The sequence below is a fragment of the Molothrus ater genome, chromosome 6 (assembly GCF_012460135.2).
Source record: "Molothrus ater isolate BHLD 08-10-18 breed brown headed cowbird chromosome 6, BPBGC_Mater_1.1, whole genome shotgun sequence".
NCBI classification, from domain to species: Eukaryota; Metazoa; Chordata; class Aves; order Passeriformes; family Icteridae; genus Molothrus; species Molothrus ater.
The window spans coordinates 52,352,388-52,370,787 of NC_050483.2; the positions used below are offsets into that span (position 1 = coordinate 52,352,388).

Here is an 18,400-nt window from a genome sequence, read left to right on the forward strand (position 1 = left end):
CAACATAGTACTCAGCCTCAAAGGAGACCACAAGCAGAAGAAGTGACCACAAACAGAAAACCAAGGAATTTCAGTCAATCTACAAAATGGTTTAATCTACTTCAATGCAACTGCAAACTACTATAGACATTGGGCCAATATTTACACAGATAAAAGCCAAATGGTTGCCCTTCTACTTTCTTACACATCATTTTAGTTATACCCCATTCCTTTCTCTTTTTCCATCTAGAATTTAATATTTTCCTTTACTAATTTGTCTCCAGTGTCATCTAAGTAAACCTTGGGTACTTTACCCATTTCATGATTGTTTTAGCTCTTCAGTAATATTTTCCACTTGCATCAGCTCACTTTAAAAGCACATTGAGTCCCAAACCACAATCTTATAAAGACTGTCAAACTCTTCATCATTGATACTGTAGTTCAGACAAGCTAGGTTCATTTTGATATGAGTATTGTGGAGCTGAGGCTATGTAATCCTTTTCTTCCATAAACTTCTTTGGAATTCTCTCATGTAAAAGTCTGAAAGAGCTGTGTAATTTTTTTTCCTTTACATAAGATACTCAATATATATGTCACTTAGGCTCTTTTTTTTTTCAGCCTCATGAAAAATGTTCTCAGTAATTCATTATTCCATCTTTGGATTGCCACTGTGAATCAAGCAAGGACATGACATTTATCAAAAATCTCTTGGTAGTTTCATGGTCTTTAACAAACAGCTTCACTCTGGTTCTCGTGAGCAGGTACACACACAGCGCAGGTCTATGGCAATGGTCTGCAGGACACAAATACCCCACAGCATTGGGGGGGAAAGATGACTGCTTATAAAACTTGCTTCTTTTGTTCATCAAATTGTCTGGAAAGGAGTTAAAAAGCCTTGAAGACTGTACTTCTAGCAACTGTCCTACTGTTAATACTTTAACAGCCCCAAAATTTCACTTTTGTAATAATTTCTTGATGTTTAACTCTTGTTTCCTATATAATTTGAATTTTAAAACAAGTCCACAGAAGCATAATTAAAAAAAAAAAAAAAAACAAAACAAAACAACAAAAACCTAGGTCCATAAAATCTTTCAAAACAAGTTTCAGTCATGATAAAAAAGAAGGAACAGTCATGTGTTAAACTACTCCACTGCAAGGGTCACTTTGTCACTATGTCTGTTACTATGCTCAGACTGCACCAGTCATTACTCTTACACAGGAACAAAAATGTACCTAATTGTTTAAAGAAATTTTACAATAGCAGAATAGCTTATGCAGTTGTTGGCAAAACCTCACTCCTGACTGACTATTCAGCTGTATTTTAAAGGAAGACAACAGGGGCACTTACAACTGTATTACATGAAAGCAAAATTTAAGGAATTTCTCTTCTGAAGAGCCACTCTCTAAGGAATGCATTTTTAAGGAACCAAGAAGTCACTTTGGAATATCACCTTTCTTATGTGAACATACTTGAACAACTCAAAACCCAAGTCTAACAAGAATCTTTTTTATCCCATGTGAGAAGGTTTTCACTGAGTACCATCAGTTCCATCTCTCCTTCAAAATTTTTCTTAACAGACATTTTAGTAAAGAATCTCGACCTAAAGTTTACTTTAAAGTACAGGAACTTCTAGAAGCACCAGGTAAAGACATCTGGCTTGACCAATGTTTGCAGTATATTGACCAATATTTTGGACTTTAAATAATGTTTTTTTCCACTCCTTTCTAATTCACAGATCTGCTTATTTTTTATTCCAATATTATAAATTTTAAAACAAATACTGTGACTCTCCAAAAATCTATTTCTGGATATGTGTTAAAAGATTACTAGCAGACAGTGTTGATTTCCTCTTCCATGAATTGTTATGCACAGCTAAATTTATTTCCTTGCCAATAACTCTTTTTTTCAAATTTTTTAAACACAAAAGTGATAACAAGCAATCTCCACCCAAGTCCCTCAGAAAATGGAGAGGAGAGGTTCTTAAGTGTTATATGGGACATGAGGGGGGAGGAAGAGATGAGGGCAAGGAGATTGATGTAAGAAGTAGGTCTTGCCCATGCTTTCCTCTTGCAGAAAGATAATCCATTATCTTTCACCAGCTGTCACCCACAGAGCTCTGAAGGTGAATTACTGGAGCACATTTTCCAGTGAGGTCTGTATTATTTATTCTGCAGTTATCAAGCATATACTTGAAGAAAGAGCTATCATTACCAATGTGCACAATGACATATTACAGCCACTGACATGAAAGATCATTGCTGCCATGTGTGCAAAAGTGTGCACTGCTGTTTTGAAAACATCACTGCAAAGTGCCTTCTCTAAATAAGAAATGAAAGTATACAATAAGTAAGAAATTAAAAGTGACGAGCCTGAACGATTAAATGAAAGAGGAAATTTGGGAATAAGAGGAGGAGAATGGTATTTCTCAGTAGTTTTAAGCAGCAAGACTCAGTCCACAACAAAAATTTCCTGCCATTATTTCACTGTCTTCTTTTTCCCCCGAGGTACCTCCACAGTGTGCAAACACCAGATCATCTGAAACAACTACACAACACTGTGAGAAAAGTTTCTTCTGAAAAATGAACACACATTATAAACTGCTCAGACACAGACAGATACAGTCCTTGCCCCAGAAGGGCAGTGGACCATTACATTATATAGAGCTCTCAATGAATGCCTTCATGACATAGCTGACAATGTATGTTCTCTGAGAAGGGTATCTACCAGACTTCCAGGCATTTAGGAATGTAGGAATTTTGAAGAATGCTATTATTTTGCAAGGGGTTTGCTGTAAGCAAAATACTCCAAGACACAGACAAAAATTCACTGTATGGAAAGTCAAGTGCCACTTTGATACCTTCTAAGTACAAAACAGCACTAGGAAAGGATTCATTTCTTAGGTTTTGTCCCATGTGTACATTGTTTTCCTCATTATTGATAGCACTTCCATATACCAATATGATTTTGAAACACTGAAATTGTTGTGCATTTTGGTTAGCTGAGTCTACTATCACCAATCAAGAATATCAGCATTAAAACCATGTTGCAGGTCCAACTTCATGTAAGTCATATGAGTTCTCAGTTTACAGAGAAAACAAAAAACCCCAGCTAGTACCTCCCATTACATCTTCCTCTTATGAGGAATATTTGTTTCACCCTGTTGTTAGCAACTGCTTACCTAGACTCCTTATAGTGTCAGATATAAGCATATTAGGAGCCTTACTAGATAGAGATCCTTTGTGATATGAGAACTTATCTAGTACAACAACTAAACCTGTACTTTTCATAAAGGATGATTCAGGCTTGCAGTCATGCAGGGAGGGCAGGCTCTTCTGACAGCTCCACGGAGGAACGCTTTAAAATATCCAGGTGCTATCAAGACTAACTAGACATAAGGAAACCACACTTGAGAGACAGCACTAAACATAAAATATAGGTTCAAAGTTCTTAAAACCTGTTCTGGCAAATTCACTGCCAGGAACAAGGAAACTGGTGCTTTCTTTAAATACATGGAAGAAAAACATGAACAAAACTTTCCCTTCATTTAACAAGCCTAGTTAAAAGCTTGTCAATACTTATGTTCAGACTGTGGTAAAATGCCAGCCAAGCAAGGTGACCATCTGAGACTATTAAAAAAACCAAGTTGTATTAGTTACTTCATCTACAGCAAGAAGAAGATGCTACTTCACATATTGCTTTTCATTCTGAGAAGTATGAAGAACAACTATTTACTAGCAGAGCAGCCATGATGTTAAATATATTTGTTAACTCGAAAAAAGGCATACTGAACCTCAGAGTAAACTTAGGTTGGAAGGGACTTCTGGACATCAGAATCCCCCCTAAAGCTGAGATAGCATCAAAGTTCAATCAGGTGACAAAGGCCTTGTCCAGCTGAGGTTTGCCAGGATAAAGAGCCTTTCATCTTTCTGGGTGACTCTTCCAGTGCAAGACCATCCTCATGAGGAGTACTTTTATTTTTCTCTCACAAAGAGTCAGAATCCTCCTTGCCATAGCCTGTGTCCACTGTTGGTCCTTCTTGGCAGTGTGCCCAGGAAGCATCTGCCTCTCTGTCCTCCCTAACCACACGTGTGGCAGTGGAGGGTAATGATGAGATTCCCCTTCTCCAGGCATCTCAGGCTTTTGTTGCATTTCACCTACTCCAGGCCCTCAGCCACATCAGTACTCCTAGACTCACTTCAGCTTCCCAGTGGTTCTTCTGTACTGGGAAGCCCTGAACTAGACACGGTACAAGAGAAGTGGCCTTGGAAGAGTAGTGTAAAGAGAATAACAACCACTTCCCTCAGCCTGCTGGCGACACACTCCAGATGCAGTCCTGTACACAGGCAGCTTCCATTTCTACAATGATGCATCACTGACTTTTTCAACTAATTGTGTACCAGGATCCACAAATCCTTTTTTGTAAGGCTGCCGTCTAGGTGGTCATCCCCCAACTTTTACAGCAGCACATAGCAAGACTTTGCATTTGTCATGCTGAATTTTGTGATGTTTCACAGTGTGAGGGAAGTATAACGCTACATACAAAAGGTAGAGGATGGAATGTAGTATCTGCTATGCCCACCCTCAAAACATGCCTGAAACATTAAACACAATCTTTATGATGTTTAACACTACCCACAAGAACAGGAAGTCTGTACCTAGATAACCTACAGCTTTGGTTTTGTCAGGATAAACCAGGGCAACTTCTCCTGGTCTGAGCCACTCAAATACATGCATACCTTTAACATGGATGAAAATTACTGCAAAGCCCTTTCCTGAGGGCAGTAAAAGCTTCTTCACAAATAGCTTTTAATTTTCTTAATTAAAAATCTCCCACTTCCCTCCTTCACAAAATGTCAGGGCTTTTATCTTCACAATTCACATCAGGGTCAACTTCAAGATGCACAAGGATTGATTATTTCTAGCCACAGATGTAAACCTGACTAGGTCATGCCTGCCAGGGTCAAGCCTGCCCAGTATAGCCCTGTTGGTACTGCATTACATCCAATCCAGTAAATCCTGCTGGCCCACAGTAGTAAACACACACTGATAACCAGAGTTCAGTTGCCTTAATAACCAGTAAATACTTCTAGGATAAGATAAAGACAATCTGTGGCTCGGATACAGCCTCCAGTGAGGCATCCCCACACTATGTTGTCCCAGGTTATCTGGAGTACCAGGCCAGAAGAACCACAGTTTAAAAACAGTTGTGTGTATATTGACATTATTCCCAACTTAAATATCAACTGTCCAGGAAACCAAAGGCTGAACTAACTGGTAATGGAAATCTTCAATTACATACCAGAGTAAGTTAACACAGTCAAACTTAACTCCTCTATGCAGTGATATGATGCCACATGACCTAAGGCATTTTACTACAACTAGTTAAAGCTGGTCTGGAAGGAAAAGGTGTGTGTGCTTCTTCCCTGAGACACAGCTGACCTGCAACTTCTCAGTCTGCTCTGACAGATGAAGTGCTGTGAGTTTAGGAAAAATACCTATTACCCAATAAAGGCAGAAACATTAAATACCACAGGCTCCAGCCTTCACTCTGCACTTACAACCCAACATCTACCAGTTACTCCATTGTGAGGTCTAGATCACTTTTAGCCTCTTGTACATGTAAAACTTTTCTTCTCACAGCCTCCTGGAGGAAGTCCCATGGTTCTGAATCACAAAAATGTATTTTCCTTCAAAATGTGTAACTTGAGACCATTCCAGGGCAACAATGCCACCCTAAAAGTAGCTCTAATACGGAGAACAGAATGAGATTCCCTCCTTGGCTTAAAGAGCATACAAACTACAAAGAAAGAAAATGTGGTCAGATATTACATTCCCATTACATGCTCACATAGTGAAAGCAATCACAGACTAGACACAGAAACCTACATCCTTAATTTAAAAATTTCAATACAAACATCTTACTCAAGTACACCTGACTATAGGAAAAACACCTAAAAATAGGAAAAATTTGCTTTTTGTCCTTTGGATCCAGAGTCCAAAAACTAGAAGCCTGTAGAACAAAGCCTGCAGAGCTTGCACACTGGGTGACCATCTCTCAGGGCTCATAAGAGACAGACCACAGCCATGCAGTCATGATACACAGAAACATGGGTGGAGGGAACAAAAACACATGACAACCTAACTAATCCTATCAGAAAAAGAGTTAAATCTAAAGACTAAACATGCATCTTAAAAAGCAAACCTTTGGGAACATATTTCAAAATGATATAATAGGATCTTCATGCCTGGAGTCACCCTCCTGCTGTTTCTACTCTGCCTTAATTACAGTAAAATAAAAGGCACTCTGAACACTCCAGCTTCCTGTATTGATAATCCAAGTCACATGGGCAGCAGTAAGGCTGGCAGCACACAGAAAAGCTCCATGAAGAAGCCAACTTTTGAGGAAGGATGTGCAAAATGAAGATCATAGAAGCCATGTTATAACAACATCAGCAATCCTAAGGTGTGCAAGGCAATGGAGACAATCCCCATCCACTCCCAAGGTACACATCAAATCTCTGTAAGAAGTAGTGGGGGGAACCAGGGACAGAGGAATTCCTCAAGAGTGGGAAAAAGATTCCAGATGTCCCATGAGCATTACCATGCAATTACTAGAAACCTTGTCCTTCCTCAGGTGAGGACAGAGATTTCAAAGGCATACAGTGCAGGTCTTCGGCTAAGGGACCATTACTGGCAGGGAAATCATAATATACAACCCTCCATACTTCTACAGTGCTTGCTGTGCTTTGGGTAAAGTCATACCTCCTGTAAAAAGAATGAATCCACACCCCATGAACTACACAGTCCCAAATAAAGTATAATATTGCCAGAATAGCTGCAACACTTCCTTAAGTCTGACTTCCATATAGCTATTCAAACAAGTTTAAAACAGGAGTCATTTAACTTGCTACTTCACCTTTCACCAAATCTTTTAATGACAATTAGAACAACAATAACTCAGGTTTAAGCTGAATTAAAAGTCCAGACAGAATTTTGTATTGACTTTCCCAAAACTCTGAGCATGACCATTTCACTAAACTGGCATAAACATTCCAAGCAGGACTTCACAAATTATCCATGTTTATTTTTATAAACATGGATAATTTGTCTTTTTCGTTGGAGAACAATTATAAATTATGAAAAGAATTTGGGATATATTTGAAATTGGTGCTGCTTCTGACCCCTTCTCAGCCTTTTGGGGAAAGGCACCTAAACATATTTACCCCTCAATGGCACTGCACTTAAACAAATTAAGAACTATACCTCAGACTTAACTCATGCACATCTGATTAATAAATTCCACACAGTTTCAATGATTTAATACTTGGAAAAGATATCCCCACCATTTTCTAAAGCTCAGACTCCTTTATAGATGTCTTAGGTTGGGTGTCCAGAGGAACTAATCACATTTGAAGCTTTAGGCCATGGTTAAGTAGTAACACGTTTCAGTGTTAAGACCCTGATGACATGAATGATAGAAATTAAGATCTCAGGCACTTGAGGATGCCTAAGGCCTCAGCTGGAAATGATGGATGCACACACTTAATCTGAATGCACTCTAAGTATATCTCCAGACATGATTACTGAGGTCTATGCAAAATCAGGGCTTAAGAAAACAGCGTGTAGTTTCCTACTGAAGAAAGCTATATTCATTATAGTGAACAAGATCTTTATAAATGAAAGCCTGCATTCTGGCAATCTGCATATGCTGATGAGAAAAATAGGCTGGAAGCTTTTAGTGTTAGGAGACAGCTAAAAAATGAACAGATTACATTGAACCACAGAGCAAATGTATATAAAAATTCTCAGACCTGGAGAATATTTTAAATTAAATCCCTTTAAAAAAAATATATATATATAAAATAAAATGCAAACCCCCTAGCATTCAGTGGGATATAACAGTGAGCATGATACAAGCCCTTTGGTAAATCAAGAATACATTGGAACTCTCAAGTGTACCTTATGAGACTTAGGAAACAAATGTCAATTCTATTTTAAGTATTTTTAAAAACAAAAATACATTAAAAAGCTTGAACAAGTCCTTCTATTTTTCTAAACAGTTTATTTGTGGTCCATTGTCCAACTGATTTTTTCAGACTTTGGTAATGAAAAAGATGAACCCATAAAATTTTTCATAATCCTAGGCACTGCATTCTGTTAGTGGCACAGATAAATTTGCAATTGTTAAGTATTATAATTCTTCCTTTTTGTAATACCCATCTTAAACCAGCTTGCATGAATTGCCTCAAATTACATGCAAGGGAAAAAGTGTAATTTTTTATAAATTTAAAGAATCTGTAGTTTAACATTCCCAGCTAATCTCAATTACAGATCAACATTCCTAAAACCTAAAATATTAATATTCAACCATAAAGCAGAAGTAACTTGCTAAAAACAGCTAATGAAACAAGTATTTTAAGTTCTGATTCACACAATTAAAGTCATTTGTTCTAGTAGGTGTGGAAGAAACCAACTCATTCCCACACATTAATTGTTTGCAAAAATAGATTCAACTCAATTTGATAAAAAAGTTCATTTTACTAGATCTGTTATTAAACTGACTTTCAAGACATTTCCACTGATAGTGTTTAACTCTGCTCTGACAACCATGCAAATTTTAAGGATGTAAATTGAGTCAATTTTTTTGCAAAATATTATATCTTAATATTATCTGTGAAAACTCAATATGAAAATAATTTAGATTTGCAAGTGAAACAAGACAAAAAAAAGATTATGGATGCTTATGAAATCTTACTTCTGCATTATAATCTTACACTTTATCATCTACCATCTAGAAACTACTAGCTGCACACATATTTTCCTGTATGAAGACAAACTTATCAGTGGCTTATTTACCCCCTTCTGAGTTTTCATAGATAAACAAAATTTAAATGCAAAATATAGATCACAGCCTTCAACACACCACATAATTCCTCAAGCCCTAACTAAAGACTGGTGCTATTTATTAGCACCTTCATGCACAGGAGAAAAGCAATACTGACTTCCTTCTATGGAACAAAAGACAAATCTTCACCCAGGCCATCTGTCACTTCACCAGCACATGCCAATGGGCCTCTCCTCCTCCAGACCCTGTTACTTTGCCACTACTAAAACATGACTGCAACATTCAGTCCCAATGCTTCACAGCATGAAGTTTTACAGAAAAAGTCATTAAAAGATTCTGTCTCATTCTAAAAAGAATAGATTAAAACAGATGTCCTGTAAAGAGTCCAGCATCATACAGCAGCAGGATTTTAACCACATGCCCTCATGTCACTATACTGACTACAATGCTGTCAAAGCTAACATGGCAGTTAGGATTAATTCATGTTGAAGTAGCCCAAATATACAATCTTTGAAGAGAACAAAACCAGTTTCACCAAAGCAGAGAATGCAGGAAACTGGGATTCAGCAGCCAGGGTCACACTATTATGCCAGATGACCATCATGACCTCCTTACAGAAGGTGATCCAAGCTATGGTACCCCATCAGGGAAGAGTTCTAGCTGCATCTATACTGCACAAAAAACCCTGTGGTCACCACCACCACCACTCACCTCTCCAGAACATGTGCAAGGCACCTGTAGCTGTACCCTGCCCCAGTGCACACCCTCCTGCCACTAACTCTCGTATAAGGAATTGTAACAGGCTTTGGTGGATAGAGGATGATGTAGAGACTTAGCCAAAACCTGAAATTCAGTTTTCTTGTTCATCAGCTGTCTTCATTATCCAACCACTGTCACTTCACACACGTGCCCAACAGGCTTATCACTCACTGCACAGCTTCTGCCTGCACGAGAAGGACATTATATGGGCTGGCAGAGCCCGAGGCCCCTTCCTGAATTTTTATGTGTATTTCTGCAAGCAGAGGAAGGAGAGGAGTGCCAAAGGGAAGGAAGAGAGGAATTTAAACCCTCAAGTCAAGAAATATGACATGTTATCAAGTTACAGCTTTTCCTGGTGTAACCCCAAAAGACCAAGAGATCCTCATAAGCAACCCTAAAAATCCATCAGCTCTGAGGTCATCTCAAAAATACTTGAGGATAGTTCTGCTATATCCATGCTAGCAGCACACTCGCCACACATTGTGCCCCTGCCCTTAGCCAGTACTTTTTCTAGAACAGCAGTACCTGTGGCACAGGACTAGGACAACCCTGCAGCTGGTTTAGAAGATGCTCTAGTGCAGGCTGGAAAGACCTTTCTCAGGCTCACATGTACACTTCAGAACACCACTGCTCTCAGGCTGAGAGAACAGGCTCTGCACTGCTCTGACAGAAAGGCCACCCTGCAAGGTTATCCCTCCCCGAATTAGGGTTTTTTTTTTTATCTGATAGGTTAAGATGTATCTTTAAGCAGAACTGAAAGGAGGAAAAACTAGGCCTTGGACTCAACTTGCAGAGCTCACAGAGCCCCTCCAAATGGAAGATGCAAACTTGAAGCACCAGTCCCAACAGTGACCTAAAGTTGTGATCACTGCACCAGCACAGTAGCCCTTCCCAGTCAATGTTCTGTGCATGATTTTTTCCATCTATGGTCCAGACTCAAGGGTAACAAATATATACCCAAAAGTGGCAATTCAGGGCTAGGCTAGAGGTTGCTTTGAGCACTCTGTGTGTACATTTTTTCTCTCCTCTAGTCCACACTGGGAATATATTTATGTTACTACAACAGCATCCACTATTATGCCAGACTCTCTTCAAGAGCTCAGCAGCAAGTGCCAAGCTGGCCTACTTGTGCTAATCATCTGCATCTTCTTTATGTTCCCCACAGCTTCAGCGTCCTTAGAGTTCCTCTCAGGAAAAAATTAAAACAAACACAGAGACAAAAAACTCCACCACCACCACCATCCAAAAGCAGAACACCACTCTAGCTGGGTAGCAGCACAAACTGAGAACACAGAAGGTAAGTCAGCATTCAAACTGACAGGTCATAACAAATGAGGAGAAACATTCCACAGAAGTGTTTTGTGAGCCTGCATCAAACAAAGCCAACAAACTACTAAATTACTCTGACATGGGGTTTGAGGTGCTGCCACAGAGAGAACCAGCCAGTAGAGAGTCTGGGAGTGAGACAACACTGAATGAAGTGTTTGGGGACACGTGCCACCTTGCCCTCTGTAGCAGGCCAGCAGTATCAAACAGGGTCAGAGGAAACAAAGGCTGAAGCAAGAGAGGCTGTGCAGCACCAGGATCATTTTGAATACAAATAAAGCCCATTCCTGAGACTCTCCTCTGAACGTGTTTGACTGCTGGCTGCAAATTGTGACAAGCAGCTGTCCAAAAATGGAGCAGCCGGTTGTGCCAGTCCCTGGTGACTGGAAGGAAGGGGCAGTGAGCACCAGCCACAGCCTGCTAAGATAACTCCTGAAAAACAAGGTGATGTCAAACCAGCACAGAAGTGATGCCAGCCAGCAAGGTGCCCTGCAAGCAGCCACTCTAGCACAGGGTTATGCAAGACTCAGATGGCTCAGCATGAGAGAACGAGAGGCTCCATGGGGAGGAACATGCTGTACCTGAAAGCTAAAGGACAGGTGGTGCAGACACCTGAGCTGTGACTGTGCTGCTCTAGCACTCTTGTACTTCTCTCCTTGTCAGGGTAAACAAGGGACAGCATTGCTTTCTGCAGGAAAAGTCTCTTGGGACATCCCTCTGCAGTGTATGGACAACACACACTGCAGCACCCATAGTCCATCAGGTAAGTCCAAAGTCCATGCAGCCTCCTCAGTGCCTGCTGATAGCTTCAGGTAGTCCCACTTTCAGACAGGAATGAGCAAAGCCAACTAGAATAAACAGGACTCCTCAGTATTTCTCACTCTAGGAGCAGCAGATGCAGCTCCTACAGTTTAAAAGACACTAAGCACAGATTTGGGAAGCTCTTTCTGAACATGTAGACATGGGTCTGTTACCTAACAGACTTGGATTCAATTCCCACTAAGAATACTAAGCATTATTTCAATATCTATTATATAAACAATATAACAGTGATAACCAACTGGATGCGAGCTTATTCAACAGAAGTTATAAATAAAAATAACTAGAAGAAAAGGACTTTGGACTACTCACTTGCAGTTCAGCTAGCTGTTCTCCAAAGACACTTGGCATAAAGATACGTGTATTATACATCCAGTATAGGGAAAGAACAGTCTGTCTGAAAGCTCCATTCACCATGGGAAAGCTATAATTGACAAGGTTAAAATGGCAGATTCTTACAAGATTTGTAAAGCAATGGAAGCCACAAGCTGCCTCAAGGCAAAGGACCACACCCTGAGCTCTTCTATGGTTAGCAAATAGGAAGAAGATTTAAGCCTATGGCAGGACTACCAGGAAGCAGCAGAGGAATTAACAGGACAGAAGCAATGGGATGCGCCATTTGGAGTTTATCAGCCTCCACAGGTAAGGTGCAAGGCTTCCACAGATGTTGAATAGAGAGGAGGTGGCCTAAGTCTCACAAGATGTACATGGGACCTAATTTTCTGCATTCCCCATTTCTCCAGGATCCACCAGCTACAGAGTATGAGCAGCACCATGCTCTGTCAGAAAGCAGAGATAGCCATATCCAGCAATTACACCACACAACTCACCATCTCCTCTGCACCCCACAGCCAGAGAAAAACCCTGCCTCACCTACCATGCCTGAACTCCATTTTCCCTAGCCAATTAAGGCAAGCAAGTCCATTAGCCATGCTGAATCATTTTCAGGGAATTTTACAGGTGTGATACCTTACACCCAGTTTTAAAATCACAATTGTAAAAAAAATGTTTGTTATATAGGTCATCTTAATTCAAATTTAATACCTATGCAGCTTATTTCCATTGTCAGTGGTAAGTCTCCATTTTGTCAAAAGGAAATTCCTTCTGTCTCCAGTTGATAAAGAAACACTGATCTTCAAAGTATATCCCAAATATTTAACTACACTCTGATGCTCTACAGACACATAACAGCACAGAAAACTTGAGCACATTAATCCAGAATATCTTCTGACAGCAAATCAGGCTGTAATTAAGACACATCATGACATAAGGAAGATTAGCATGTTTGGCATGATATTTTCCTTATTAGCTGGAGGCAGAAACAAGTTCCTTGTCAGTGGAAACACACTGTGAGGGCATTAGGACACAGATAAAAGGTGTCTCATTGCTGGCACTTACTTGTTTTTAACAGCTTGAAGGAAAGGAAGGAACACACAGTATCAACTGTAATTGGTTTTAAGGGTATCCCTTGTTGATGGAACACAAATATCCAGTCCAGACTTAGGTCCACCCTCTTACCATCAAGAGCCTGGATTACAAACTTTTATCCCTACTCTGCAGCACCAGATGGTAGCTCACATACATTTCAATTATTTATTGAATAGGCACTTTGTTATACCAGAGTAATCCCACACTGCAGTAAAACCTACACACTGTTTTTATTGCGAGCTATACTTTTCATCAAGTCAGTAACCTTTTCACATTCAGTGAGCACAATAAATAGAATTAAAAGAAGCGATTTTATAAACAATTGGATAATCGGCCTCTCCATCACACAAAAAATGACAACGCTGGGATCAATCAGTAAGACACAACCACCAGCAGCGCTATAGAAAAAGCATATCATTCTCTGGCCTGCCCCAAATCCTTCCAACTTCAGTTTTCAAAGTATGCTGCAGTCTGATCTATCACACTTAACAATTTGCTGGTGTTCACTCCTTCAAGCCATCAGCTTGAAAACAAAAAGCCCTGAATGCTCTTTGCAGAAGACGTACAAAGCTCCCATGACAAAACAAATAATCAATGTTCCCCAGGCTGCAGCCTTGCGGGGCAGATGTGATAAAGTGGTTAATTATTCAGTTGGCAATCGCATTACTGACGTCAGTAGAAGAGTCCAGGAAGTGAATCCTCTTAGTTTGTTAGTGTATGACAAAGAGTGGTGGTCCCCACAGAAATTAAGGAGAACCAGCTGTCCCTTCATGTTAGTGCTCTGGTCTCTAGTGCTAAAGACACACATTTGCATTTACTGAAGTAAATCTGCCCCTCCCTCTCCCTTAGGAAATCCTTTGTTTTGTTGGTTGGGGGTTCTTTTTGTTGTTTTTTTGATTTTTTAAGAGTGCTCTTTTAAAGCCTAATTAACTGTACATGCACGGAACAGCTGATAAACGGGGCAACGTTCTCGTGAGCAATGATCACTCCTCCCTCCCCTCCAATTCTTATTCCATGGAGAAGTTAAGTCACCTTCGTCACACATTATTATTATTCATAACTTACTCAGCTGAATAAACCAGTCAGCCACCATGGCCGTTTTAACATAAATTCATTTAGACATGCAGCAGGGAAGGATCTCTGCTCTCCACATACCTCCAGTCAATAGCCTTAACTAACCAACACCGGATGGAAAACTTTTATCCTAAGTGCCATCAAAAGTATCCACATCTTCTTTTGTCAGCATGCTCCGGACTATTGGAGGTCTCTCGTTATCAGGCTGCTTAACAGTAGGGAACCATTAAACAAAGCTCTTAGAAAGGCTGCCGAGAAATTCTCTGTCCTTGGGGGGGGGCATGCCCAAATTAAAAAAGACAGCATGATGAACGGGAACTGTTGTTTCTTCGAGCCACACACACACGCCCTCTCTAAAGCAAGGAGCCGGCACCAGAGCAGCATTTCAAAGCCTGAGCCTGGTGCTCTCCTCTCCTCCCTCCCTCCCCTCCCCCAGGTAGGAAACCCTCCGAGGAGCACTGATTAGCCTGACGTTTCGGGCTAAGCCGAGCACGGTTTCAGGCCAAGGACACTCCGCTGCTGCCGGCTGCCAAGCGGTTCGCCTGGGACCGAGGGAGGAGACCTGGAGGGTCAAGGCCCGGCTGGCGGCGGGGGTGTTCCCCAGGGAGGCGCCGCATCCAGGGGCGGCGTCTCTGGCCGCTGCCGGGAGCGGCGGTGGGAGCGCACCGCGGGGCCGGGCCGCCCCGGCCGGCCCGCCGCCCCTCGCCGGGCACCGCGCGCAGCCCCCGCCCCGCGGCCCCCGCCCGGGCTCACCCCACTCGAGGAAGTCGGACACGTATCGGTCGCGGCGGAGCGGCGAGTCGCGGCTGCACTCGGCGTAGACGCCGACCAGGAGGTCGAGCAGGGTCTCCACGCTCAGCACGCTGTCGTGCCGCTGCGGCCCGTCCAGCACCAGCTGCTCCAGCCGCTTCAGCCGCACCTTGGCCGACATGGTGCCGCTCGGGCGGCGGGCGAGGGGCGCGGACGGGACGGGGCGAAGCGAAGGCCCCGGGGCTCAGCCGCTCTCAGCCGCCCCGCGCCGCCTCCTGCGGCCGAGCGGCTCCTTCCACGGGCTCCGCGTCGGGCACGGACGGTCCATGGGCCGGACCCGGCCACTCCCCGCCCCGCTCCGCTGCGGCCTCGCCCCGGCGGCGGGGAAGGGCCGATCCCGCTGCCGATCCCGCTCCTCCTCCCCGGGCCCGGCGCGTCCCTCGGAGCGCCTGCGGCCACGCCCACCGCGCGGCGCCCGCGCGCTCCGACGTGGGCAGGGCCGCGCGCAGGAAGGTTGGGCCGGGCGGCGCCCCGTAGCGGCAGATTCGCCGCGGAGAGCGTGAGGGGCGGCGTGGGCTGCGTGTCCGCGTCGGCACTTTCGTGTGCGTGTGGCTGTCTATGTGCCTGTGTCTGTGTTATCCCCAGTCAGGAGGCTCTTTAGTGTCAGATCTGTGTGTGCCTTCAAGCACGACGAAGGAGCCCTAGTCAGTGGGACAGGCAGCATCTCTCCCTCACGGACCTGCTGCCACTGAGGAGCTTCAAGCACGCAGCACATGGCGGTGTTGGTGTCTGTCTATGTGCACAGAATCACAGGATCTCGGAATGGGTCTGGGACCACAACGGGGAGTCTTGTCCAACCTCCCTGCTCGAGCAGGGTCACCCCCAGATCACATGGCACGGGATGGCATCCAGATGGCTTTGGATGTCTCCAGTGAGGGAGACTCCACACCCTCTCCAGGCAACCTGTTCAGTCCATGGTCACTGCACAGTGAAGTTCTTCCTCATGTTCATGTGGAACTTGCTGTGCATCAGTTTCTGCCCATTGCCTCTTGTTCTATTGCTAAGCACCACTGAGAAGAGCCTGGCTCCATCTTCTTGCCACTCTCCTTTCAGATACTTGTAGACATTGATGGGGTCCCCTTTCACTCGGGTTTTCTTGAGGCTGAACAGGACTTTCCTCATCTTTCCTCATAAGAGAGATGCTCCAGTCCCCCAGTTATCCTTCCTCCTTTCCACTGGACCTGCTCCAGAGGCTCCATTGCTAACTTGGGTAAAATACTCTAGGTGCAAATATCCTATTGCTGAACCATCTTAGGTGTAATACACTACAGGTCAGAAAGACCTCTGCCCAGATGAAAACCCTTTCTCTGAGCTCGTGTAGAAGTTACCTGGGGTTATGTAACTTGTATGGAAATAACTAACCAGTCCTAGTAGGGGGGCTGAGCTTGGGAAGTTGCTAACTGAATTTCTGTTTATGAATAATGGTGCAGAAACTCTGGTGGCTTGTGCTTGATTTGTGCAATACCACTGAGCACCCAGCTTGCACAACCCTGAAATAAATAATCAATGTCTCTCTTGAGTGTGCAATTCTTGGCGTGTTGCACACCAGATAATGATTCCCATTTCATGGACAACATGTGTGTCCAGTGTGTGTGCCCTGGCCTGTGCCATTCTGACAGGGCTGCAGGGCAAAGTTCCTGTCCTCACTGGTCAGCCCTGGGGACTGGGCAGCCTGCCCGAGCCACCCAGCTCCTGCCTGAGCCCCCAGCCCCACACCTGGCCGTGCCAGGCCATGGGTTCCCATGGAGGATGTGGTGGCCCCAGGGCCACCATCCCCACAGGTCTTCACGGGATACTGTGGCCATTGGGAGAATTCTCCAACCATACCTGGAGTGGGGGCTTCTCTTTTCCAGCCTTGGTCATATTTCCTGCCTCAATGGGGCTGGCAGGGTAGGCATGGCTTTGCAGCAGGACATGGTGTCTGGAAGCTGTGGCTTTTTATGCCTTTTAGAACCTCCCTGGTGATAGGACTTTATTTCCCAGCAGCAGCTAGCCTGGGCAAAAAGAGCCCTGTGTGTTCACAGCTGCTGCCCTTGGTCCCTTGAAGGAGCAGGGAACTGGGTGTAGGGCACTCAAACCTTTCCTCAGCACTGCTTTTTTTCCCATCACAGCTTATTCTGAGAACTGTTCTCTCTGGAAGCTGCAGCACCTCAAGGCAAGATGCTGAGTAGCTTGGGATGGGAGTTTACTTCTGCAGGAATGCAGCCAGTCAGGTCCTGATGCAAAGCTGAACTGGCAAGGATGCTGTTTCCTTGCCTGTCTCCCCCGGCAGGTAGCTGAGGTGCTGTGCGTTCACAACCATCGCACCGGAAAGGAGGCAGCCGAGGAGCGCTGGCTGCGTCTGGGCTGGGAACATCCTGCCCCGGGCAGCAGGAGCCAGACTGCGCTTTGTTCAGGGTCAGACGTGACATGGCAGTCACTGCCGAAAGACCTGAGCGGTGCCATCTGTCACCTCCAGGGCCAAAGGCGAGGCCAAACCCAAGCAGAGCTGACACGGGGAGCTGCCCTTTCCCAAGGGTCGGGAGCACAGCCAGGCAGAGCGATGGAATATTTATTGTGAAGCAGACCATGTGACACAGAGGGCCAGCAGCTGATTACAGAAATACCTGTTTCTAGGATCCCTTGGCCCTCGGGAATGTTTGATATCTCTTTGACAGCAGATATCTATTACATTTGAAAGTTACTCAGTTCACAATAATACCATCCTGTGCGTTTGGACCTAGTACCTGGGTCAAGAAGATACAGGCGTGTTGGGACCTGTTAATTCTAAAAAATGCAAGTTGATAGAAGATCCTATGAATCACACTGAGAACCTATAATTTTAAAACAAAGAAAACCCACAGTAGACTAAAACAGTTTTTTTCCTGAATAAATTCTATCTCTTTGTACTTCCTTCTGCAAACATCCACTTGAAAAAAAAGTATTTTGCAGCAGATCTCGAAGTTTTCATTGTTCTCTCGAGGTGTTCCTCCTTGGTTACAGTTGCTTCATCTGACCTCATACTGTGTCATATCACAGATACATTCATTTAGAGGAGCCTTGGTATTTCAACAATCACAATTGTTCTTTTGGTGCTGTTGCTTTATTTAAAAGGAGAGCCTAACATTTTCAGCTTATTACCACTTTGGAGAGTAATTTTCGCGCAGTTGACCAGAGTAATGGCCAACAGAGTTTTAAAGATCCCGTTACAATATCTGTCTTTGCCCTTCTTATCTGTTCCTGCAGGTGGTGATTACCATCACCTCCTTCAGCAAGGAAGAGATAAAGGAGATTGCAGCTCGGTGAAGAAAGAGCCATCTCCACCTACAATCGCTCTGCTCTGTTGTTTCCAGTCCCCTCAGTCTGGTTTGCATTAGCAG

At 43.5% G+C, this 18,400-nt stretch overlaps 1 protein-coding gene across 8 annotated transcripts in view; it reads right to left on the reverse strand.

Annotated features, from left to right (window-relative positions):
* CDC42BPB (CDC42 binding protein kinase beta) overlaps positions 1-15,415 on the reverse strand; it is a 91,170-nt gene extending 75,755 nt beyond the window's left edge. For 4 of the 8 annotated variants that reach the window (XM_036383240.2, XM_036383234.2, XM_036383233.2 and 1 more), the window contains exon 1: positions 14,985-15,415. In XM_036383240.2, coding sequence (XP_036239133.1) covers positions 14,985-15,162 — 178 coding nt within the window. In that variant the 5' untranslated portion in view covers positions 15,163-15,415. The remainder of the gene's footprint in view (positions 1-14,984) is intronic. The other 4 variants (XM_054515030.1, XM_036383238.2, XM_036383237.2 and 1 more) reach the window with 1 other exon arrangement.
* Positions 15,416-18,400: the final 2,985 nt, after the last annotated feature.